This window comes from Varanus komodoensis, unplaced genomic scaffold (genome assembly GCF_004798865.1).
Source record: "Varanus komodoensis strain SLA01 unplaced genomic scaffold, ASM479886v1 scaffold16, whole genome shotgun sequence".
Classification (NCBI taxonomy): Eukaryota; Metazoa; Chordata; class Lepidosauria; order Squamata; family Varanidae; genus Varanus; species Varanus komodoensis.
This window is the reverse complement of record NW_025335468.1, coordinates 4,931,937-4,958,702: the sequence shown is the minus strand read 5'-3', so window position 1 is coordinate 4,958,702 and position 26,766 is coordinate 4,931,937. Positions and strand designations below refer to the sequence as shown.

General features: G+C 43.8%; 1 protein-coding gene across 2 annotated transcripts in view; it reads right to left on the bottom strand.

The window, feature by feature from the left end:
• Window positions 1-346: 346 nt before the first annotated feature.
• The window catches only part of EPS8L2 (EPS8 like 2), a 99,443-nt gene continuing 73,023 nt past the window's right edge, over window positions 347-26,766 (bottom strand). For both annotated transcript variants that reach the window (XM_044426145.1, XM_044426146.1), the window contains 11 exons: window positions 26,580-26,668; window positions 23,093-23,167; window positions 21,095-21,243; window positions 19,175-19,298; window positions 18,314-18,420; window positions 14,988-15,081; window positions 12,313-12,429; window positions 10,090-10,219; window positions 7,638-7,815; window positions 5,327-5,459; window positions 347-3,256 (listed from right to left, as the gene is read on the bottom strand). In XM_044426145.1, the coding sequence (XP_044282080.1) occupies window positions 3,185-3,256; window positions 5,327-5,459; window positions 7,638-7,815; window positions 10,090-10,219; window positions 12,313-12,429; window positions 14,988-15,081; window positions 18,314-18,420; window positions 19,175-19,298; window positions 21,095-21,243; window positions 23,093-23,167; window positions 26,580-26,668 (1,268 nt within the window). In that variant the 3' untranslated portion in view covers window positions 347-3,184. The remainder of the gene's footprint in view (window positions 3,257-5,326; window positions 5,460-7,637; window positions 7,816-10,089; window positions 10,220-12,312; window positions 12,430-14,987; window positions 15,082-18,313; window positions 18,421-19,174; window positions 19,299-21,094; window positions 21,244-23,092; window positions 23,168-26,579; window positions 26,669-26,766) is intronic.

The following is a 26,766-nucleotide window of genomic DNA, read 5'->3' as shown; positions in this document are numbered from 1 at the left end:
AAACTGGGAGAACACAGCATCCAAACCCTCCCGCTGCCCCAGTCCGTCCCCTGAATGGGAGGGAACAGTAGCCCTGGTGCTGGTGCAGTGATTTCTCTCCAACTGGAATCAGTGGAAATGCACATTCTTTTTCTTAAACCATAAAAGAAATGGTTTAAAGCACTCATACCTCCTGCTCTGCCCTCACAAACTGCCAGGGTATAAAAATGCAGTTCTCTGCCTTGGTTTCCCCCTCCCTCTCCCCACTAGGATCACCCCGTAAACGTGTTTGCAACGTATCTTTACAGAATTCTGTCCACTTCTATTGATATTGACACATGTTACAAAGCGACAATAGAGCAATTTATTTATTTGTAATGTGTATTTTATTCTTCCTCCAAGAAATTATGTTTTTCTTTACTTTGCTGGACTTTCATTAGTATTACTCTGCATAATAAGCAGTTTGTTTGCTTTGTCTGCTCTATCAGGCTGGTTTACACAGTTAAACAAAAATAAATGCATATTCTGCTGGCTATATACTTGCCAGCTTCATATATAATATATACTGTACTTTATACTGGTTCTGATTCTTCAAGTGTGATTAAATTATAATTGTGCAGCTACCTTTAACATGCAATATATAATATGAACATTTCATTTTGCTATAGGTCCATCACTTTTATGCCTGCTTTTAGTTTTTGTAAAGAACCTTGTATATATATTTATGTACAGATAATCTAAAACTATTGTGGCTAATGTACAAATAACAATTATAGATAGAGAAATGTTTTGCAGGGAAGACTGCATTTCCCAAAGTTTTGGTGTTGCAAAATTCTCCAAACATGCAGAGGAATAGAATTTCTTTGAGTAAATTACAGAGTCATGGGGCAGTTCATAGCATGTGATGTCGGCATGTTAAAAGGCTTTGCAGGACTCAGGCATAGCCCAGATACATCTTCAGATTTCCAGAATCAAAATAAAAGAACATCCAGCAGCCACTTTTGTTCACACAGACATGTCTATTTCCAGATGTGCAAAAGCATCAAAGCTTAAATGGAGTTTTTATTTACCAACATCAACTGCACCTGTTGCCATAGATGGCTGTACCAAAAGATCTGCATACTTTACCAGTGCTGAGCTAAGTAGTTTCAAACCGTGCAGCAAAGGGGACTGGTATTCAGCTGTTTAATTTGGACAGAACAAGGACAAAGCACCCAAGAACCACTCTTGCTTGTGAGGTTTGGCTTATATCTAATCCTTCAAAGAACAATTAGCTGTGTAAACAGCTGGGCGTAGAGCGACACCCACATGTCAGCACGACGAACCAACTGACCAAACACGTTTATTCAAACAGCAGGAACCTAAGAACCTAAGAAAATTTGGATTGCACTGTTTTACTGCTTTATGGGTTCTGAGGATACATGTGCTAGATGCATGTTCTACATGCATATTCTCAAGTTGTTCTTCCTCACCATATGGACCAGAAACTTTTTAAAAATGAAACTTCAATTCATTGTAGTATTCCCTTAGACCCAACACTGATGGCCTCGTAGGCCCTAAAATGTGCATCCCTTGATTAAAGCAAATTGCATAGCTGAAGCACCCCCAGGGCAGGATGGTGAGAATATATATCAAATCAGAGTTAAATCTCATGTGCAGAATCATCTTTTGGTTATTGATTGATGTTCCAGTTGGGCAATACTGTGACTGTGCGGTCAAGAACAAATTCCAAGACAAACACTGCTAATCTGTGCCCATCCCATATTGTTAACAGGCGGATGAAACAAAGAAATGTGAGATGTGCTTCAGTTAATTTCAGCCTCACCTCGAACTTGGAAAAATAGCAAATGAGAGGGAGGGAGGGAGAGATTGCTCAATTGTAGTATTTAGTTACTAGCTCTTTAAGAAGCAAAAGATATACCTCTCCCCCCACCCCCAGCCACTATAAAGTCTGGTCTAGTGCAGGTTCATGAAAATGGGTAAAATAGAGGGAAGGCCATTTAGGCTCCAAGCCTATATACTGAACTAGGATTAAATTCCGCTGAATTTAATTAGACAATTACAGGATTGTATTGTTAGGGACTTCAAGAAAGCAAGTTGTCTCCTTATACCAGTAAGAAACTAAGACTTTTCTTGTACATTATTAAGGTCCAGCTTAGATATGATCTGTACTGCAAATCTTCATGTTCCTTTTTAATATGATAATATGACTATTTAACTAACTTAGGTAGTGAAGCTTAACAGACGTTCCATACCATCATTTCAGGATCAGAAAAGAGGCTTGTGTCATCCCAGAGATGCAAGCGCAGAGCCAAGCCAGGCTTGCCTCGATGTAATGATGAAGCCTTAAGTGGGTGGATGTGGGAGGGACAAGCTCAACCACTTGTCCAAAAGCTCTGCAGAGCATATCCAGTTATACCCAAGGTGGTCTTCATATCACTTTTTGAGAGGATGCAGCTGCTAGTGCTTTTTTTAAAACTGCCCTTGGATGAACCCAAGATAAGCTTGATACATGGTGGCATCATAGAAACATCCCGTGGGAAAGCAAAAGTCAGCTTGGTGGCCAAATTCATTCTGGAGAAATCCAAAAGAACATAAATCTTTTGCCTGCCGGTCAATCATCGGGTTGTCATCCGTTTGCTGGGTTATGATATGTCACAGTTGTGTTCCCAGGAAGTATTCCCACCCCCATGATGCGCTAATTCAGGCCTTATTGCATCATACATAATAAAAGATATGGGAGCACATTATCTTCAAAACACAGGGCCTCCAAGCATTCTCATTCTCGTAGCTGTATCTCTCCAGCCCATTTTATGAAGCTTTATCAGTAACGGGCCGTACAGGAAACAAAGATTACCTTAAGGCCATTTTGCTTTGATCCAGTCTTTGCTTTGAACATGAATTCTGATCCTCCTCATAGTCTAAACTTCACAAACATAATGTTTGTGCATAAAATACAGAGATACAAAAATAATACTTTGTGCAGTACAGGACCCTCTCTCCCAATGCAAAGTCACGTTAGCTTCCCCTTTATCAACAGTGCGAAGGAACAGTCCGTTTGGATGGCAATTTACATTGTTCGGCACTGATCCCCGCCATGTTTTATCATTGTAATGGGTGACTTTATTTAATTTTTCATCTCTTTCCCTTTTTTCTGCAAGCAAGTGTATATGATTAGGAGTTGGGGACAGGGGAAAGGCAGAAGTTAAATAGCAGAATCAATCCTCTCTTGGCGTCTCTTCATGATTTCTTGAAGCTCTGTCTCTCCTCTGCATTTCTAGAATAAAACCAAAAGATGAAGAGTGTGATGAAATTCGAAACTCTTTCAGATGAAATAGGTTCCTCTTCAATTTAATAAAAGTTTCAAGATATCCACTTAAACTAATGATATAACCATGATCTAGTTTTGTTTTTTTGTGTTTGCTTTACATGGCAGCATCGCTGGCGGTAATTTTGAAAAAGCTGGAGGACTAACAAAAGGAACAGAGGTGAAGGCTGAATGCTGTGATGTGAAGAAATGATCTTGCATTGAACCCCAACACTCAGCATTTCATATCCGTTTTTCTGCAAAAGACCTTTGCAAGATGTTACTGCAAAATTCTGAAATGAAACCTGGACTTCTCTGATGCCACCTCATGCCTTCAACCAGGACTCAGCTAGCCATAAACACAGCTGGGCAATACAACTGGGCAGTTCCCCAACCTCGCATGATCCAGATACGTTGGAAGACAACTTCCATCACCATGAGTATGCTGGCTGTGAATGATGGGAGTTGTAGTCCAGCACATCTGGCAAATACCAGGTTGAGTGAGGCTGCACAACTCTTTCTTCTGGCTACTTTAAAAAAGAAAATCTATAAGAAATGTATTATATTTTAGTATTGTATGCCTTCGGTAATAATGCTTTAATGCCAATATGTTAAACTGATCTTTTAGACTAATAAAAGGACCATGTCATCAATAACTTATAGAGAAATGCCTTGCTTTTCAGTACAGTTTTCAGTACAGTTAATTTTATATTTGATTAAAAAAAAAATAGATTGCACCTGACAGTATATAGCGGTTTACAGGAACCTGAGCTCTATTATTCCCAAGGGGGAAAAAAGATGCCATTTTCTCTCAATGGCTTCTTTGCTGGCTCCTTTCTCTAACTCTCACCATATTTCTTAGCTTAGGCTAACCCTGTGCATGTTTAGCCCCCCCTCCCCCAATCCAGTAATTCCCAGCATCCCTCCAGCCAACTATGGCTCCCTCAGTGACATGAGCCCTCTCCCATTTTCCTGAGGCCTTTAGCGTGACGACCGCGGACACTGATGTACCTGCAGAGACTTTCCTTCGCCCCCGTCAGGCTGAAAATTACACTGCAGACTGGGAGGGAGGATGAGTTCTATGTAAGTTTTCCTGTGCACACGTGTGTGTGTGTGTGTGTGTGTGTGTGTGTGTGTGTGTGTTTTGTCTTTTTTGAGTCACGTTTCTTGTGCTTTAGCTGATTTATTTGCTCATTTTTGTGTGTTGCGTTGTTTGCCTGGGGTATGTTCTCTAAACATCACCACCTTACCTTCTTCGTTGTAATGTCCTATCTATAGAATATTATTACTCTTGATTGTATACGGATTATGTATGTATATAATTAATCAAATACCTTAAATTATCTCTAATCATGGACTTTTTGTAACACACACACTCTCTATAATATTTAGCTGCAAGGGGTGCCTGTCCAGACTAATCCCATCCCCCTAAAATCTAGTACATGTGTTTATTTTAATAATCAGTAATAGTTTTTGCTACAGTACTAAAAGGTATTTTAACTTATGTTTGAGGTCTGTGTGACCCATGTTTGTTTGCTCTAACACTGTTGCATTATGAAGTACGGCACAATATTCTCAATCGTGCAGCATAGTTGTTTTATACACAAGGGAATTCTAAGCTGTCAGCAGTTCATGACCAGTAAATTATTTTAACAATAACTCTTGGTCATATCACCATCCAGAAAAAATACAGCTTACATTTTTGCTTATACTGTGTTGTTCACTTACAGATTGATATTGATTTTTTTAAAAATATGGCAGCATATTCATCTCAGTAATGGATATTGTACTCTGCCAAGCAATGTCTAATTCTGCCCATTTTATTAAATAACTTTGAATTTCCTGCATCAACTAATGTGGGTAAATAAAATTTCATCTGCCAAATTTTGAGTTACCCAAATCTCTAAATGCTTATTTGAGACCTCTTCCCAAGGAATGTATCTGGTGCTATGATCATACTACCTGTCTATTTACATCTAGGTGCAGCCTTACATCTCCGTATATGGGAACTTTCAAACCATTTTTGCCAAAAGATCTCACCTCAGCGATCGACTTTTGCACTGTGATTTTGCTATAAACTCGGGCACCTTCTTCTCCGCATACTTTTTTCAGTTCTTCCTTGTTCAGTGAGAAAAGTTGTGCCCCTGTCAGTATGCCGAGGTGGTCCACAATCCTGGGGAAATGTTAAATAATTTGCACAAGGATTGGAGGAGAAAAACCAAAGAACAAAATAACCTAAGAAGAGCCGTGCTGAATCATCTAGTTCCTCCAGGTCCATCTGGTTCAGAATTGTGTGCACACAGCAGCCAGCAAGGGAAACCCACAAGCAAGACAACAGTGGCGCAGCACCCTCCCATCCATGTTCCCCAGCACTGGCATTCCCAGGCACACTGCCTCTGATACTGGAGACAGCATGCAGACAGCATAATGAGTAGTTGCGGGTTGCCTTCTCCCCCATGGATTGGTCCGATCCCCATTTAAAGCCATCCAGATAGGTGGCCATCGCTACCTCCTATGGAAATGGATGCTGTCGTTTACCTACGTGCTGTGTGAAGAAGCAGACCCACAACCGCAGGTTCACTTAACCACAGTTGACCTCCGCCTTTAAGAGAAGTCATAATGTGCCAAAGAAAAGTTGTAAAGTGCTTCCTTTAAATGAAAAATCTCGATGGAAGAGGCAAAGGAAAAAAATGGTTTGCTAGGATGGAGGAAATCTTCTACGCATTAAATTGTGGGGGGGAAAAGAAATGTATATGTACAGTATATAAGGCTCGCTATATAGGGCTCACTATTATTTGCAGATATGGGCATCAGCAGGGGACTTGGAACCTGTCCCCACAGATAAAGGGGTCCTGCTCTAGTTCCTTTTATCTGTCTTGAATCTGCCACCAATCAGCATTGTGGGATGACCCCAGGTTTTAGAAACTGTAGAAAAAAGTCTCCCTTTTCACTGACTCCACAGCATACATAATTCTGGACACCTCTATCATGCCTCCCCTTAGTCACTGTTTTTCTGAGCGAAACAATCCCCAAGTTTGTAACCTTTTCTCATAGGGAAGCTGCTTCAGATCCCTGATCATTTTAGTTGCCATTTACGACACTTTTTCGAATTCTAAAATATCCTCTAGAAATGTGTTCTGACCATAACAGTACTCAGTACTCCAAGTGTGGTCCCCCCATAGATTTCTATAAAGGGAGCATGATTGTGGAAGTTTTGTCTTCATGTCCTTCCCTAATGAGGCCTAATAGGACATTTGCCTGTTTCACAGTAGCTGCACCCTTGGTGGAAATTGCCATCGAGCAGTACAGCACAGCCCTTCAGTCTCTTCCTTGGTCAGTCGCTGCTAGCTCAGATGCCAACAGTGCCCGTGTGACGCTGGGGGCCTTCTGCTCCTGCATGCATCCATTTACTCTTGCTTGCATTGAACGGCATTTGGCATTTTGTCAAACAATGTCCATTTCCCAGTTTGGAGACAACGTTTTGGTGCCCTTCACAATCACCTATTTATTTAAATGTGATTGATTTTTATAAAACTCAGTAGCTGAAGCTCTCTGGGTGATTTATCCAAAGTTAAAATTGAACGAAAGTTGTAAAAAAACACACACAAAAATTAATTTAAAAGAACAAAACCGGTATTGGAATTGGAATTGCTATGATTCAGCACAGAAACATAGCAGCGGTACAGAATAAAATGGAATATGTAAGAACAAATTTAAAAAGTTAGTCCCTGTGGTTTTATTCTAATGTGTGTCTGTGTACCTGATCCCCCACCCCTCCCCCAAACTGTGTATGTAACTGGTAGGTTACAAAAGCATCTTGTACAGACTCCATCCTGGTAGTCCCTTTGGGGTCTGCCTACATGTCGCATATATTTCCTGCATGTCTGAATAAACGATAAATGTTCTCTTGATTGTACACCCCTGGCATACTTGCTATCGCAGGTTTTTCTTCTCAAATCCTACTAAAATAGGGTTGGGTGACCTGATGCCCTTTGGATGCTTTGGAACAAAATGCCCATCAGCTCCAGCCTGCAGGGAATTGTAGGCCACAACATAGGGAGGGCGCAGGGCCACGCCTCAGTCCCGCAGTGGACGGGTGGGACAAGGGAGGAGCTGACCGTCTCAGGAAGAAAACAAGAGTTGAAAGAAGGAATGGGCTGGACTCTCTCCCACCCTTTCCTTCTGAATTTCCCGGGCCCTACGATCCTTGCCGACATGTAACCTGCTTGTTAGGAAAAAGGCATTTCTGCCTTCCCAGCTTAGCATATATGATAAAATGTAAGAGGCAGGTTGAGAGAAGAGAAGAGAAGAGAAGAGTGAGAGGAGTAGAAGGAGAGGAAGAGTGACTTACGCTTTATTGAAAGAATTTGCTTCCAGCCAGGCTCTGACTTCCTCAGGAGTGGATTCAAAAGTCATGGGCACATGGACGTGCTGCGCCTTCTCTACTTTAAAGTGCCTTTGAGGGACTTTGCTGTTGGTGATCTTTTTCAGCAGTTCGTCATTGACTTCATCCATGTGATGAATCAGTTCTAAAAACAGAATGCACAAATTAAGGGGATGGGAGGAAGTACTGAGAGCATCAAGTCAATTAAAAAAATCGAGGTGCAAGGTCTGCGCTCAGAGCTATCCTCTGTTCACAGGGCGTGCAACCCTCCCCATTCGCTGCCTCTGAGCCATCTAATGGCTTCGTGCAATCAGTCCGCCCCTTTGACTCTTTCAGTTTCCCTGGATGAACTCCGGTCTGCTACTGCTCAGGCTAATTCCTACACACAAGCACTCAAATTTCCAGGAGTTTACCAACCAATTTCCCAAAAATATAAAAGAAAACCTTTCCCTCTGTATCTTTGACCATTTTTCTTTTCCTTTCTTTATTTCTCTCTGGAAATCCTTTCAGGATGCCTATCCTGAGAATTCTCAACAGTTTTTTCTTTCGGCATTTTTTCCCCAGCCACTGCCTACCTGCCTCCCCTGCAATTGCAAATGCAATCATTTCGTCTAACAAAAGGGGGAGCTTCCTACTAGGGGGGCAGTTTGGCAGATAGGGATGGCCCAAAAATGCCGAAAAAGGCCAGTGGTCCCATTTTCTGGCAAGAAAGGGACCCACATAAAGCTTTTCTCTACAAAACCCCAGGATCTTCATACAGGATAGGCTTATTGAGGATGTCCAGAAAACCGGGTAGGACCTGTGCTTGTGAGTCCAGTTTTAAAGTGCCACCACAAAGCCCACGTGCAAGAAAGTTCTAAGACCAGATCTATTACTCCAGCTCGCCTGAAAAACGGTTGAGACAGCCAGTATCTATGCTCCCCAAAATGGGGAGAATTCCAGCTGAACTTACCATCTCTTCCGCCTAGGATAAAGAGCTCAGAAGCCCACAAGTCCTACCTTTGTTGCCAAAAATTGCCAGAATCTTGGTTTTCAATTTGCAAGGAATGAGCACTCAGACTCGGGGAGATCGAAATGTCTTGAACTTCTGTGGCTTTATTGAATTGGTGCCCAGCTTCTGCAGTAACTAAGGACAGTGCACTCCCGGGTAGAGGGAAACTCAGCTACAAAATCGCAGCCCATGTACAGACGCTTTTATACCCTGCTAGTGGCGTACACCAATACAGGGTGCTAAGTTTCCAGATAATGCTAGTACAATAGCATCTACTAGCATTATCTGGAAACTTGATAATGCTTGATAAAGACATCATCATCTTGATGTCTTTAGGCAAACTGATCAGAAATACTGATAACAATAGTATGGAAAATATTACTGATTGCTTTATTGACATGTCAATTCAGTAGGTTCCTTGTAGTTTGGAAAAGCCCCCATGTCTGTTGAAACATGCAAATGTGTCTGACTGAGGAGCCATTCAGGAAAACTGGTTTGACAGAACTAGATGATTAAGTGGGTCCATTCAGAAACAAACGGACACCTTTGTCTCCTCTCTCTGCAGCTGATGCGAACACCAGTATTTCCCCACTGACACTGTTAGCCTGTAGCAGTGTCTCAGCCCAGCTAAGAATTCCATCTTCTTAAAGTAACTGCAATACTGAACAGTAACTTGGCTTGGAATTCTGCTGCTTTCTGAGAAAGAGGCGCAGTTTTGATTTTATAATGCAAAGGCACATATAAGCAACCTTTTCCTACCAGGATTTACCTGAATTTTCCCAACAGAGTGGAGTAGCAGAGCAGGGTGGGTGGGGGGAAGCCCCTTCTTTCCCCCTCGCCAGTCAGTGGGATCACCTTACACTTGCGCTGGCCTGAGAGGGAAAGGGGAGGCAATTCCCTCTGACTTCCCTGGAGGGAGCTGGGAAAAGTGGCCCTCCTGCCTGCTCACGTATCTTCTCCTTTCCAAGGAGGACGCACGTGGGGCACTGGAGCCTGCCCAGCCACTTTTCGAGAGGAAGGCATGTAAGAGGCATTGGCTTTCCACACAGCCTGGCTTGGCTTGGTGCTAGTGGACGGGGTGGTGCATTTGCCTTGCCCTCCTGGGAAGATGCAGCTGCATGCGCCTCTCCAGCCCCTGCTCACAGCTGCAATGCTTGCGGCTTTGCACATTGCGACGACCCAGAACCCACCTCTACTTAGATTCCTGGGCAAGTTGCTTTTCTTTTTGTCACAGCCACCACGGCGCTCCTGTGTGGCGACCATTCAGGGAGGGTGCCGGTAACACGTCCTCCACATTCGGAATGGCCCACCAGCCCAAGGCCGTTGGGGAATTTCTGGTCCGGGCTAAATTACGGGTGGGCTCTTGGTCTGCATACAATGACTTTATGATGGAAGATATAACAAGCAACTGGTTCATTGTGTACTTACGTTCTTTGGCATCAGGAGAATTACGGGCTAACATCTCACTTCCCCATTTATCTCCAGCATAGCTGGCAGGCAATTTATGTGGGGGGCTGGAAGGTCCAGTTCCTCTTGGGCTCAACTCTCCTTTGTATTTCTGAGTACAAAATAAAAAAGATCTTTAAGTACATTGTTAACTGTTATTACTTCATTACTGTCATCCTCCAAGCCTCGTTGTGATAAGAGTACAAGTCCAGAATTGTCACAGCATCTTTATTAACTTTTTGCACCATCAGCAACACATCCATCTTTGCTTTGACTTTTAAGAAAATATGAACCCCTTCCTGGATCAGATCAAGGGTCAATCTCGTCCAGCATTCTGTTCTCACACAGTCGCCTGCCAGCTGCTCCCGGGAAACCCACAAGAAGGGCATGAGTGCACGATTTATGTGTTCATCCTAGATTTATGTGTTCATCCTAGAAGGATATGTCAATTCTGATGAACTAGGAACACACTGGGGCAATTTGCACTCCTGACAGTGGCAATGAGCAACACTTCAGTTACTGTTGCTCTAGTGAAAGCAACACTTTGGATATTTGTGCAAGGTTTTCCTCAGATAAAGGACACAGCCAAGCTAAACGCCTCCTCAGGAATAAGCAAATCTTGCTTATCAAAGAAAATAGCCAACTGTATCATTCCACTAGTAAAAATGACTCTGCACTAGCATTAACTAGCTTCCAAACTATGCATGAAAGGAGAAGCCACCAAAACGTATGTTTTTGCAAACATGGTTGCACAACTGGCACAAGGGTAATGGGCAAACGCTTGCACCACAGAAGGATTTAGAATAGCTCTGCTATTTGAGTTTGCAAAATGGCATCCCTGGGTACTGACTCAAGAGGTCAACATTCAGACAACACTTTGGTCCATTGCTTATTAGCCCTGTGATGGTTCAGTGCGAGCACGCGATAAAAATAGCTGTGCTGTAGTGTTTACATGACCCCACAGAATCAGCTGCATTCACTAATATTTTGAGGGTTATCTCCAGTGTTAGTATAACTTAAGTCCCATTTGTTTCAATCAGTCTGCTCTTAGGACTAAGAGTTGTATTCGCTAGGACTAACAGTGGATACAACCCCTGGCATTTTCCCATATGTACACTGGGACTGGGAGGAAACGAAAGAACATTTTCCTTTTCTTTTCTTTTATAACTTTTCTTTTATAACTTCTTTTATATCGTTTATATATATATATTTATTTATTTTATATTATTAACTTTAATTTTATATTGTTATTTTTGTATTGTATTGTATTGTATTGTATTGTGTTGTAAGCTGCCCCAAGGCTTCGGCAAGGGGCGGCATAGAAATGTTCTAATAATAATAGTAATAGTAATAATAATAATAATAATAATAAAAATTGTCCACCAAAAATGGCATGTGACGTCCCGAAGAGTACATCTGGGAGCACTTATCCAAGGGCTGCATCTTCCTTCTTGTCTCCACGTCACAGTGCACACCATATAAATTATATCCCCACAAGTGTCTTCTGAGCGCCCCAACTGATGACTTGTTTGTTTATTCCATGTGTAGTGTTCACTTCTTCCAAGGAGAATCAAGTAATGTAAAAATACTTTTCCATCTTAAAACTCTACAGCCTAGTAACCGTGCTGCAAAATTGCAAAGGTGCTTGCTAGCACCTTGGAAATGAGGTACCGTAACACAGGAGCCTTGTAGGGTGAGAGCTTCCCTTTAGTGGCCTGTGCCACCAGTGCAGCTTTTGTGCCCATAAATGTGCCACGTCCACGATTCCTTTCTCTTTCCTATACCCATCAACTGCCATGTAACTTTTCAAGGTTTATTATTCAGCATGTAATGATTAGCAGGCAAACCAGGGCTCAAATCCCTGCTCGGCCATGAAATTCGCTGTGTGACTTTGACCCACTCACTTTTTATCAGCCTGGCCTCCCTCACACAGGCGTTGCAAGGATAAAGGGCAAAGAGAAAGAAAGAATCAGGCCACCATAATCTCCTTGAAATAAGTAAATAAATAAATGCATAGGCACGTGTGTAGTACCCATGCAATATATATGCATATAGATATACTTTCTTCATACACATTTATAATTAAGAGCAGTTTGTAGTCTAGCATACCTGTATTTTAAGGGGAACACTTCTTGTAGATATAATCTGTGGGATTTAAATAAGTGTTTAGCACCTGACTACAGCTAACAGGTAGCAAAGTCTCACCTGATCGAGTGACCCATAATCCTCTATCTTCACCAGATCCAAGATATTATATGGAACATAGCCAGTCTGCCCACTTCGATTTCTCAGTTTCCACCACTGTTTATTATCTTCCAACACCTGTGCATAGAAAAAGTCTTTATTTGCTAAGAAAAATTCAGTCCCAGTGATGTTTAGAATATCTGCTTTGGGGTTCTTGTACAACTGTAATAAAAAGTGTAATTTGTGATATATAGTACATGAGAATTCCTATTCCTGAGCACCAAGTGCCCAAGATGCATGTATTTATCTTATAAACCACTTTATTGGTCCTACTGAGTCCTCTAAGCAGTTCACAACAATACAGAACAATTCATATACAAGAACAATGTAAAAATCAATTAAACAGTTAAAACAGTGTGCATATAACAATATTATAAATATAACTTATATATAAAACAGCTGAGACTATTAATCAAATTGGAGTGAATTAAAAGCATAAATCAATTCCTTTAAAAATCAATTACGTTAAAAGGCAATTATTAAAATGTCTGGAGAATAAAACTGTTTTTGCCTGGTGCCAAAAGGATTGTAATGAAAGTGCCAGGTGGATTGCTCCCGGGGAGGTGGGGGGGCTATTCCAAAGATGGGGCGCAATCACCGAAAAGGCCCTTTTCTGTTCTCCACCCTTCTCATCTCCTTAGAGGATGGATCTTTCAGATGGGTAGGTATACATGGGACTTTCCCCATGAAGGCATTCTATTACACCTGAATTCGTTACGGGAAAAGGTGCAGTTGTAAATTTGAGGTATAGGCCCTCATCAGGATAGTCCCCACAGTCAAGGAGCACCTCCTTCTCAAGTGCTCTGCACTATGTATACCTTTTGCAAACTGAAGTGGCTATTCAGTGCCCATCCAAGAGCAAGCCATAAGTAAATCCCTTGCATTGGAGAGGGGTATGGGAAATCTCTCTCTTCCCCACACTCCTATTGTGAGGATTGCAGCCAGACTTGGTGGGAGAGAGCAGGGAATCCCAGGGCAGCAGCACAGGAGGCCATTGGCCCTGCCCAGCAAGGTGTTCCAGTGCACTGATGCGCTGCCACACCACTGCGTACAGCAGTGTGAAGAACCTCTTCCAGCCCAAGGCCCTGCTCCAGTTCGGAGAAGCGCTGCAGGCTGCATCCCAGTGAAGGGTGGGATCAGAAAGCAAACAATACCAGCCCATGTTTGGTACAGCTCTTACTTGGCTGCTACTGAGTCTCAGCAGAGCCATTTCCTCCACTATAGGATGGGGGAAACTGGGCAGAAGCTAAGAAACCACCAGAAAAAAATAGAGAAGGTCCAGAGGAGGGAAACAAAAATGATCCAGGGTTTGCCATATGAAGAGAGACTGAGAGAACTGAGCATGTTCAGCCTTGAGAAGAGATGACTGAGGGGGAAACATGGTATCTACCCAGTGCTTTTTTTGTAAAAACAAAACAAAAAAAGTGCCGGAACTCACGTCTTGTTAATCTTTTATTTAAAATATATATATATATTCAATTCACCAACTTTTTTTTTGAAATAAAGAACTTATTTACCTTTTGCACGTAGCCAGTCACTCTACACACACACAAACATAATGGTCGCCACCAGCAGTAAGCACTCAGCGCGCGACCACACGACCAATCCCAAGCCGAGCAGTGCCCCGAGCTGAGCAGCGCCCTCACAATCAGCATGGACACACAAGCAGCCCGCATGCACTATTTTAATGATTTTTGCTGTCGACCTGCTACACCCAACAGGGCAATTAAAAATCACTTGGAAAAATCTGTTGGAAAAATCCATCAAAAAAAGCTGCTGGAAAGCTGTTCCGGTGCGTTCTATAACAAAAAGGCCCTGTATCTACCTATAAGTACCTCAAAGGCTGTCACTGAGAGGAAGGTCAAGATCTCTTTTTACTGATACCAGAGTGCAGGAAATGGAATAATCAATTCAAGCTGCAACAACCCAGATTCAGGCTGGACATCAGGAAAAGCTTCCTCACTGTCAGAGCAATACAACAGTGAAACCAGCTGCCTGGAGAGGCGGTGGTGGGCTCTCCCACACTAGAGACATTCAATAAGAAACTGGACAGCCATCTAGATGAGTGGGGTGGTGTAAACTGGTGTCCTGTAACAGCAGGGGGTTGGACCCGATGGCCTTCATGGCTCCTTCCAACTCTGTTCTTCTATGATTCCATGAAATGATGCTTGGGGAAGGGGGCAGGAGAAGCGGAGGCATGGGCCCCTCTGGACAATACTTCAGGGCTGTTTGACTCCCAGGCCTGAGGTTCTACACCCACTGGCCCATCGGAAGGTTTTGCAATTAAGTGGCACAAGATCTCCTCCAACCACCTTTGCCCTCCGCCACTCCGCTCCCTTTCTCCCAGTGCCCAGTGCCTTCAGCCCACTGCCAGGTCAGCCATAATGAACTGCTTGTGAAAGGGACCGCCATGTCTGTAGCCGCTCCCCAACATATTTGTGTTGAACACTATGCAGTGCTAGGGATGCTGCTCATACAGTGCAGGAACTTCCTTCCAGCAGTCAGGAAGAACCAAAGCTTTGGTGCAGCAACATTGCCCTGGAGAATCAGCACATGGCGAGGGCGACGGGTATCCCTGTTCCGCATGGCAATTATTTGCAAGGCTGGGCAAGAAAGACATAGGTTCATTCTTTTACCTCTAGAATCTCATCCTTCTGCACTGAAAGTTCGGTGGCATTTCGAGCAGTGAAGTCATACTGAATTTTGGCGAATCTTTTGCTCTGTGTATCCCTGAAAGAAAGATATAAAGGGGTTTTCACTGGTCTCCTCTACATGACAAAAGCATAATAGCCTCACGACTGTCATCTGCCATAGCATGCTTAAATCAGCAGATAAATGGCTTGGCTTGGCTAGGGCCAGGCATGTTACTCTACTCTGGCCCACAAATTGTTCAGATCAGGTTAACATTAACCTCTTCTAGGCCAACAGAACAAGTCTTCATAATAAAACCAAAGACTATCAAATAAAGCTGTGAAGTTCAGTAAAAGGGATCTTTTGAACTATTCTAATTCAAAACACAATTCTTAAATACTTTTCTAAAAATATGTCAGCTGAGCCTCAGGCAAGCCTTCTATAAATTAATGATTACAGCTGTATGCCAAAGGAGGAATTTTGGACCTGGAATGAGCATTTGGTTCCTTTTACCATCACCCACTGGCTGAAGGAGAAAGTGCCTACTGCCTGCAGAGATCTCCAAGAAAATCTTCTGTGCAGGCACAACCATTCTTTGTACTTTGAAGTAGCCAAGCTAAGCGTCAGCTCAGGCTTTCTGGTGCTTGGCTGTTAAACTCTCCTCCTGTGTGCTTATACGAATGTTTAACCCTAATCTTGGTTCTGGTATGATCAAGACTAGCATAGCATATCCCAGAAGGTTAAAGGGCTGGAAGTTTTCTAAGCACTTAATGTCTGCATTTGCCCTGTTGGGTGGGAGGCAACTACTCCAGGAATGTTCAGTGCAGGATGTGAGGACCTCTCTGCCTGTAAATTGCAGATTAGCAGTGCAGAAAATCCTTCAGTGTTTAGGGTTTGGCACAATCCAGTCTGCTACCTTTTGAATGTGGAGGATTACAGGCATCCCATGCAGGGAGGGAGCAATGTGGAAGTGAAAGTCACCTCTGGACTCCTGCTGCCCTGCAAAACACTTAGCCCATTGCATCCATGCAAGTGCGGTGCCTCAGAGTGCAAGGAGTAGAGACTGAGGTGTCCCGGGATCCTTTGCAGGGTGGTGGGGCCAGTCTCTTCCCCTCCCACCCCCCAGAATGCCCCCCAAAGGCCCCAGTTGGTTCTTTTCACGCTGGCTCTGTGGGCAGAGGCAGGGCACTGGGCGTTCCGGGTCCAGCCCCAACTTTCAACTAGTCTGACCCAGTCCGGGTCCCTTGAAGCCAATTGTCCCAATCCAGTTAGGCAAGCGGGCAGAACCAGGCCTCCGCATGCACGGCGGACGCGCAGTCACATCACAAAGCTCCTCCAAGCCCTGGTGAGGCAGCGAGACGCATCCTTCGGCACAGATGTGCATGCCTGCATGCCCTCCCCTCCACTCAGGGCCATCGATAGCTACATGTCACTTCCAAGAAGAACATATTCTCACAAACCTATCGTGCAATAACCTCTAACCACAAGTCTTTAAGACACCATGGGACTATTTCCCTGTATTTTTCTAGTACAGACTAATATTTTCTAGTACTGAGTAATACTTCTGGAATAAGCACACGACTCATTAAATATGACTAGAACTGGATCAGGCCCGCTGTATTCTTTGAGGCTGAGATAACAGACTTGTACTTTTATTTGTGTGGTTTTAGAGCACCGTGCAATGTTATATTTCACAAGCATGCATGAAATTAATAATGATTAATTTAAAACTGTGGGCTTTTAAATTTTTGGAGTTATACCAACATTTCGCTATGGAAACATCTCTCAGGTTTTTATAAGCATTGCTTTACTTTGAACTTCCAGGTTTTCCTGCAAAGCCAGTTAAAGTCCCTCTAGTACTTTTAGAAAAAGAATCTCGAAGTTTTGTCAGATGACAATAACAGATAGGCCCTTTATATTAATGTCTGTGGTAGTTATGAGAATTCTCATATGCCTTCCGTTTTGTTGATTTGGGACAACATTTGACGTTACACTCAATAAAACCTCATAGTTGGGTAAAAGATGAAGTCACAAAGATCCCTTTGTAGACTGGGATTTGGACTCCAGACATGGGGAGTTTTAACAGGACAGGAAAGGAGCTGGTAATCTTCTCCAACAGCTATGCTCAAAGAAGTTGGAAATAAGCAGGACAAGGTGAACTGTGTCTGAAACATGTAAATGACAGACTGAGTCAATGGAAAAAATGATTGGGACCGGTAGAATTCAGGAAAGCTTCTGCCCTCCACAACCCCGTAATTAGGAGCACAACGCACCTTGGAAGAGGATGCGTAGGTACCACTGACCCTCATTTCCTCAGCGGTGGAGAAAACGTGTGATTAACATTATTGGGTTTGCTTTTCCTAACTGTGACTGGTACCTGACCAAGGCAAGAGATTCAGTAAAGATTTTTCCAGTCAATCACTGTTTGTAAAGGCCCAGCTGATAGGTTTTTGTTTGGGCTGCCAATATCTTTCTTTGATGGGGTTTGTATGAGATGGGAACCCACTGTGGGTTGTTCTATCATCCAAACCCAGGCAAATGACCCCATCAAAGTTTGGGGAATCAGGTGCTGAGCCCCTTGGCAAGAACGGCAAAAAGGCCTTGCTGTTGCTGCCAAGGGTCTCCCAGGCAAGTGCCAGCGCCAGCGTGATGGGTGTGGTGCCCGCTGAGCTGGGAACCCTCTTCCCCCATCTGAGCCGGACTACCCACTCCAGGGAGTTTGCCAGGAACTGGTGAGGAGGGGGCATGCAGAAGCTCCGCCACAACACCTTTATTATATTCCGTTCATTTCCTGATGCTTCAGCAGGTGCCAGAAAATAAGCGGAGCTAAAAGGACCAGCCAGGGAGCCCAAAGCAGCCCAGAGGGCAGTGCCTCTCCTCCACTGCAAGCTGCCAGCCTCCACCTTTTCTCTGCTGTCCCCGCTCCTAGGGAAGGCCAGGCATTGCTTCCTCCATGCCTCTGTGTGCGCTACTCTGGACAGACGGTGAAGCAGCCATGCCTGGCAGCCGGCAGCCCCGCGGGACCCCTGGCTTGTCCTGCCGTTGTCGCCTGCCCTCCACTGCTGGCCTGACAGGTTCGGTGCTGCCACCGCAGTGCCACCTTCTCTCCTCTTTCTCCTTACTGCCTCTTGAGCCTGCCCTGATGGACACACCGGGGGCAGGCCTAGAGGCATGGAGGGGCGGGGAGGGGTCTCTCAATCAAAAGCAAACGCTTTTAAAAAGGGAGGCAGAGGCATCCGCTCCAGTGGGTCCTAGCAGTCTGGCCACACAGATGCTGAGCCTGGGCCTGAGCCTGCACTCAGCATATTCAAGTCCGTGCACCAGAAATTACCTATTGACGGGTTGCGCATGGGGAGCAAAGGCATCCACAGATTGCATTTGATCAGGCATCTGGGCAGGCTTCAGGTTCCGGCTGGGATAGCCATTGGGTGATGATGGCTTGGGAGGAAAAACAGAGAAAGGACATTATGGATTTGGCAGTGCCTGGAGAAGATGCACACACTTATCAGTCAAAGGCATGACCATGAAATGTGGGACCGGAGCTTAACCTTTTATTTATTTATTTATTTTGGGAGAAGGGTTGCCGGAGCTCTGCCATGAGAAGCAGGGATTGGGACCTCTCCTAGTGCAAAGGAGAGGACTCAGGACAAGTGACTCACCTGCCAGAGCAAAGCAGATCAAATAGCCGTGAAAAGGTATGTCTGCAAAACGGGGTGGGCATCAAAGGAAAACTTTGCAACAGGGACTGTCATCAGCAATGAATGCTGAACAAATAAGCATCCCCAAATTAAATGTGGTGTTTTCAAGTCCTGCTATTAGTTATGCAGAAGCATTTTTAGAAAACCCAACAACATGGATTCCTTTTCAGTTGAATTATGTGATTTTTAGTACAAACATTTTCTTCCACCGTTCTCTTGAAGCAGGTGATTGCAAATGGTAACTTTTCAAGCAACATTGGAAGCTACATCATGCCAGGTCGTGCCTGCGTATGGCACAATTTAAGTAAGTCTTTAAATAAGCTTATTTATATTGTGTGAACCAGCTCAATAAACCAGTCAGGAATAATAAGATGAAGTGGGCATTTTCTATACACCTCTTACAAGTCACAAATACATTTATTTACATGGAGGCTTGCAGAGTATTTGGCTCATAATTTTAGTTGATTTTTTTTAAAATTAAGCCCGAAACTCACCTCTTCTTGCAGGCCCATATCCGTTTCCCAAGGGGCTCCACGGAAGATTTCCAAGGGTGGCTCCCATCCATTGCGGAACTTCGGAATATAGCTTGGGATGTTGGCATCTCTTGGCCATTCAGCCCTTAGGACAAGCATAAGGAAGTTTATTTTACACACAGTGAGTGCTGTAGGTAATACTTTTTTATTCTAGGCAATAGCAGCCATTCTCAGTTTTTCATACATATTTTGAAAATCAGCATTCTGCCTTCGAGATGCTCACAAATAGCCATCAATGACTATATAAAATCGGAGGTAGATGATGTTCCTCCAGTAAGTTGAAGATGTTTTAAGAGAGATTACTATGCATGGTGTGGACATTCCTTCCACACTTTGACACTGATAAACAAGTACTTGAACGCATGTCTCCCTTTGACATGAGGCTCAACACCCAGGACTTTCCTCGAGGTGCTAGTGCAAGGGAGGCTCAGGGGGCAGCAACAAGGGGGAGGACTTTCTCAGTGGTGACCCCCTTTCTCTGGAATGACCTCTCCACTGAAGTCTACCTGGTGCCAACCTTGCCAGCATTTCAGTGCCAGATTAATACAACTCTTAATTCTGAAGCCTTTGAAGATATACATGGATATTGAAAGGTTTGAGATTACCCATCCCAAATGTTTTACAGGACTACTGTTCCACATATGTTGTTTTAGTTGTTTTTAATTTTGTTTTAAATTTTTTTAAAAAAATTTCAGAACACACCATGAGAAGGTAAGACTTGCCAGAGAAGGCAATTACGCTAGGGAAAGCTGAAGGCATAAGAAGAAAAGGAAGACCAAGTAAGAGATGGATTGGCCCCAGAAGGGAAGCCACAGCCTCGAATTTAGAACAGCTAAGCAGGGATGTCACTGATAGAACATTCTGGAAGGTTTTCACTCATAAGGTTTTTAAACAATTTTTTTGAATTGTTATATTGTTATTATTTATGTATTTATGTATCCTTTGTGAGCCGCCCCAAGGCTTTGTTGTGATGGGGGTGGCATAGAAATGTTTAAAATAAATAAATAAATAAATAAATAAATAAGGTGGCCATAAGTTGGAACCAACATGATGGCACAGTACGACGACAATAATATTTGGGAAAGATTTTATAGTATTGTTTTTATGAACTGAACTTTGGTTATGCGGTGGTACAGAAATAAATAAATAAATAAAATTTCAAACTGTTAAACTAAGTTAATTTGGCAATGAGGTGGGATGTATATTCTACACCAAGGGAAGCAATTACCTTCCACCTTCTACTAGCAGCTTTGTATTGTCAATCTCCAGTCTTAATTGCAAAGAAATACTGAAAAGCACAATTGTCTGCTTCTGAGGATCCCTGATAGGAAGAGGTTTTGTGTTATGAAGAGTTTTGGTATGAGAGTGGGAAGGACGCTAGATCTGTCCTTAGAATTTAGGCCAATACTGCGAATAGCCTGGAAGGAGTTGGGTGCGGGGCCGTTCCTGCAGGCCATGCTTCCAACACCCCCGTGTGTTCCGGCCATGTCCCGCCTCACCCCTTCAGTTCAGAGGCTGCGTGTTGAGAGCGGAGATCTGAACGGGAGCTCTGCTCATGGTCCTTCGAGCACAGCAAGGTCTCCAGCATGATCGGCAGTCCTGACTGCATGGAGAGGCTCTGCTCAGGTTTGATCCCCCATTCGGTATGGCAGGACTCCCCTTCAGGTCTTGCAGCCCAGCACAGCTGAGTCTGAAATGAGATGTGAGGGAATCGTGTGTGCTGGAAAGAAGGTAGCGCAGCCTGCATGCCCAGCCTGGTGTGGTTAGCACCGTTTTCTGACACTAGTTAATGCTTCTGTTCCTAGGATCTCTCCGCGGGCTTTCCCTCTGGCCAACTTCAGAGCCTTTCCTGGTTTGCTCTTTGGTCCTGCTTAAGCTTACCTTGACCTTGTCCACGTCTCTCCTAAGGATTCCCACAAAGCCATCTCCTTTGGTGTAAGATGTCCTTTCAGGAAATCTGTGGTATCTTTGGAAAGAAGTGGGCTGAGGATACTCCTCGCAAGATCGGGACCTCCACAACTGTTGACAATCTGGAGTGCAAAAGAGAAATCAACCACAGAAGAGAATGTCTACCGATGTTTCAAAATATTTGAGGGGAGGCTGCTTTCTAACTCTTTACTTAAAGCAATATATTGAGAAGCTAATGAAAGGCTTGGAAAAAATGTCAGGAAATGCCAAATGCCAGTCCAGGTTTTGGGGTTTGTAAGCATGTCAGCCTTTCACTGCATTAATTTGAGCTATGAACACTCTGAGCAGTTTGATGAGCCAATTCCAAAATAATACTAGAATATTGTATATTCACAGGATGGTTTCTGGAATGGATCCTAGAAGATAGGTGTTTGCCCTGCACAGTGTGGGACAGGCATAGGCAAAATACATTGCCTGCACCGACCTGCAGTCTTGGCAAGGATAACATGGAGAAGAGTTCCGCCTTAATCTTCATTTCATAAACAAGTTCTTCTGCCAAATACTTCTACATCTGGCCTAGTTCCTATTTTTGGGAAAGCATTTATGGCCAAAGATGAGCTACACAAGCCACATCATGGTGCCATTCCATGATATTTAAGAGTTTGGTTGTTTTTAGCAACAGCTGGGTGATAAATGGGAAGTAATGTACTCTCCAGGTTTTTTTAAGCACCAGATTGACTGGAAGCTCACAGCATATCTACCTTTTGTGTATCCATGCTTATGGAATGGAATATACTTAGGAAAAAGCAGATCCAAATTTATTCCTGCATTGATCTTATTCTGGACTGAGGACAAAGGCACCTTGGGGCCAGTCTTCGCTAGCATTTTATCCTGTCCTTGCAACATCCAGCTCACATGCAAGGCACACAGCACATTCCCCAAAGTGGTGTCCAGCCAGTATTCCTGGTTTTCCTAATCTTTATTCTATTTTAAGTGCTTACAATAGAATAAAGATTAGGACATTTCCACACACAGTAAAAACATGCATGTCATTCTAGCAGTATCATAATGCTTCCAAGCAAGAGTGTCCGTAAAGGCACAGAACCTGTTTTGCAACATTTTCCAGTACCCTTTCCCCCTCCAATGTAAGATCTACACACCTTTCTCCTCCCTCGTACTAATTTCCATGGAGCTGCAGACAGGAAATCTATGACGTGGGGAGGGGTATTTGTCACTGTGCACCTATACAGCTGATACAGCTGCACAGCATTCAATAACCACACCCCTTCTGGTTAAACCTCCATTTCTGCACGGAAGGGAAGGTGTGCAGGCAGGCAGGCAGGCAGGCAGGCAATAGACTCAGACCAGAAGAGCAAAAGGAAATGGCAGCCTGCCTTCCCATTGCTCCTGCAGCTGCTGCACTGCACTGTGACACGACACACGCTTGCACTGTAAACAGAGACGAAAAAATGCAAGGGGCCATCAAGCCCGCCCTTCTTCTGCAACTCGGAGCATTTATATGTGGCATTTATAACGCAACTACACGATACATTTAGGGGACACTGCCCTGCATCTGTTACTAGATGCTCCCCAAGCAACAGCTGTATTATAAACACAAATCACAGAACGGGTACAGTGATCTCTGCATGTAAGCCACATGCAGAAATCGTTCTCTGAGGCCCCGCTGTGGCCTTGGGGAGGCAGCTGGTGGAGTTCCTACTTCTCTGGCTTTGAAGGGGTTAAGTGGATGCCCAGCCTTCAGAACCGCAGGACCCCAGTGGGACTCCAGTTAATCCCCAGACAACACTGGGATGCTGCAGGATTTCCCCCGTAATTCCCCGCAAGTGGAACTTTAATGGGAAAGGTGTCCTTAGCTGGGTTATTCCTCTCTAATTCATCAACTGGTTGCTTGCTGGTGACCATATTGGCAATGTGTAAAGAAGCTTTTAGAAATTATACTTAAGGTTATACCAGTTCCAGTGGTCCAAAAAGGAAATGCACTAATTCCGAAGCGCTTGGATTCTGGATATGCTTCCTCAGTTTTGCCTGAAAAGTAAATTAAATCAGGTTGATCTGAATTTGTGGATGTTGTGTTCCAACATATCATTATTTCCTTATGTTTTCCTGGCAAAGGAATCAAACTAGGAAAGCAAACATGTTTTGTGATCATACCAAGGCTTGAAATAAGGATAACAGAAGAAATCAGTGGTGTGTTCAGCTAACATAAAAATCCAACTTAGCCACCCACCCTCCTGTGAAACTGAAACAAATGAAAAATCATTCAGGGTCTATTTTTCAGGAGGCTGTAAATCAGGTTTGAAAACCTTGGCTGTAAAGCTTTGGATTACTCCAGGTCATGGTGATGGTGGTGGCGTCTATCTTTTTTTAACCCTTTAGACCAGCTTTCCCCAACCAAGCATCCTCCAGTTGTTTTGGACTTCAACTCCCATCAGCACCAAGTATAGCTAAGGGACAGAGATGATGGGAGTTGTAATACAAACATCTGGAGGGCACAAGGATGTGGAAGACTGCATCAGACACATTCTCGGAAGATGGGAAGACTGACAAATATGATCAATCCGTCAAGTCTTTATTTGGTCCACAGACCTTTCCAGACTGACAAATATAATCCATGGTAGTACATGCAGCCTCCATGTACAGAGGCAGTGTTCCAGATCTGAATTCCAGATGCTGAGGTCAAACAACAGGTGCCATCAACTCTTGCATTACTGCATAGCATTTCTATACCATCTGAAGCAGTCTGGGCAGTTTACAAGGATTAAAACCTTAAAAGAACATAAACATACAACCATATCCACAGACAACACATATATGTAAAACAACTTTAACAAGAAACAAGAAAAATCATGGGCTTGCAAGGTTCCAGAGGCATCTGGCTAGTTACTGCTGAAAGAGGATGTTGGATTGAATAGCTCTGGTCTGGAGCAGAAGTACAGGAATTTGTGTTCTGTAATAATAGCTGAAAACCCTGGGACACTGCCCCAGGAAATTATCTAGTGGATTTTAACACAGATGAGACAATATAAAGTCTAGAGAATTCGTGATATCACTGACACAACACCATCAACATGCTTGGCAATCCACTGTGCAACATACGCCAAAACAAACCCATATTTGCCTACATGTCTGTCTTGTGGGGTTTCCACTGGGGTATCTGATTGACTGCTGTGGGAATAGAATCATGGACTACACAGGCCTTCAGACTGGTCCAACAGGACTCTCTCTGTGTTTCCAAGGGAGTTCCAGTCAAAATATTAGTCAAGATTCTTAAGCTCATACTTAAGAGTTTGCTTTAGTCATAGACCTGGGCTTGTCATACTGCAGTTGCACTGCTAGCAGGCCGCGTAGAGGTGCATCCACAGCCTCAAATATTTGTATCTGAAAAGGGCTGGAGTGCAAAGAAAGAACAATGGCAGGGATTTACAAGGATGCCAAATGGATTGTGTTAGCAACTACGAGCTGCTCAGATGAATGCAGCTTTTATTTAGGTTGCTTAGGATTTGCTACAGTGGCCAACAAAACACCTCTTTGTTACAAAGGACACTGTGGCTGCTCAGCGTATGACAAAACTCAGCACAGCCTACCTCTTGCTAGTTAACTGTGTGCGCTTTATGTGATATTCCAACAACTGAGGGCCTGCAACTTTATAAGCAGGAGCCAATGGCTTATGGCATTGACATTCCTTTCATTCTGTCCGAACGAAAGCATCATCAGAGGGAAATGGCAGAGGTCATGTGTGGCACACAAATGAAGGATGCTTAATGGCTTGCACAGGCAATCAGGCTATTCGCATCCCAGCAATAGTCTTCCCTAGTGGTGCAATCTCTGCATCAGGATTTTATAGCGCTACCCGCAGTCTGCATGTTATTCAGCTCTTGTATGACCATTGGCTATACCATGTGTGTTGGAAGAGCTACTTAGCTTCCAGGGAGCAGGGCACAGTCTGGGTTCAGGAGGAAAACCAAGACTCTGAAGAAAAGCTGGTGTCAGTTTCCCCATGTGTGCGATGCCACATTTTAAAAATATCTATCTGTCAGTCAGGGGAGGCACGTGCCCAAGAGAACAATGGCAGTTTTCTGAGGGAGCAGCAGCAGTGCAAGAGACTGCCGTCAACAGCAAAGGACATACAGAGGTGTCAGAGCAGTACAGCAGTGGGACCAAGGAGAGGGGAGGCCGTGGTCCCCTCCACACTGGAGGCATCTGAGGGGCAGCTGGAGAGCCATCTGAGGAGGAAGCTTTACCGTGGGGCCCTGCGCTGAGCAGGGTAGGGCCTGATAGCCTTCTGGCTCCTGCCAACTCTCCTCTTCTGTGGTTTTATGATGCATTTATTTTAACAAAAACAAAACTCCAGTGGAAAAGAGGAAAGGGGATGCTTTACCCTTTCCTTGCAAGCTGTTTTTCTGGTCAGAATTTGCCCCAGCTGTTTTCCCTCCACACGAGGGGTGAGGAAGGTGAAATATGAGAGCCTCAGAGGAGTCTCAGAGGAAAGGACAAGACCTGGAGGCTGTGGAGGGCTGGTGAACAGAGTGCTGGCAGAGCAGTGCAGCCCGAAGGCATCTCCTAGAGTCGTTTCCCCACTTCTGCTTCTCCAGGGAACCAAAACGGAGAAGCCTGGACAATCCCCTGGTGGGCTGTTACTAAGGCGTTGTTCCTTGCTGCCAAACCCACCAAAGCTTTGCATGGCACTTCAGAACCGTTTCTCCAGCTTATGGCTATGGGTTTTGCACTATTAAGGCATAATTTGTGTAAATGTTAGTTTTCATATTCATTTACCTTTTAAAGATGTCATGATTTGCAAATATGAAAATGCAGCTACCCCCAATGAATCTTTTGAATATGGACTTGGTGAGCTTGACTAGAATTTTTCATATGCAAAAATAATTAAGGAGTTATATGGAGGATGGGATGGCACAGAAACTGTGTTTATAAATAGTAAACACATCAGCAACATTCTACAGAGGCCTATTGTATCAAATGTTTAACTCTGTCTATTGTTTCCTTTGTCTTGACACTGAAATGCAGTGATTTTCAGATTTAAAAGCATAATAAAAATCAGGTGGAGAACATCTTTCAGCTTGAAGGCCAAATTCTGTTCCAGTGACCTGTTGAGGGCAGGATCAACGGTAAAATGCTCCAGGACAAGAGGCAAAAAGGGTGGACCCAAAATATTAGCACATTGCAAGTTATTTCTATTTTTCCCAGTAACTAACCTTGAGGGACACATTTTGGCCTTTTTGAATGGGGGAAAACCTGAGGAAAGGTGGGAAACCATGAAGGGGGTTGGAGAGCAGGACTGGAGTACTAGGAGAGTCAAGATGTGGCTGGAGTTTTCTTGCCCCGGCATCACACTTCATTAATGCAGGATAGTGGCAAGAAGGATACAGATATATATTCCTGCCCTGCGGTCTAGACATGATGTGGTGCCTTTGCTTCTTACCAGGAGATTTAGTGCCAGCTTGGTTTTCTGGAAGCAGTCGATGAATTCAGCCTCACTTGGGGGTTTTGATCTCAAAGTCAGAACTCCCTCTTTAAAGCAAAGAGACAGAATTAACAATAAATTTGGTATCCGCTGCAAATTTGTTAATAGCGAAGAACAGGAAGAAGAAAAGGGATCTCCAGTTAAT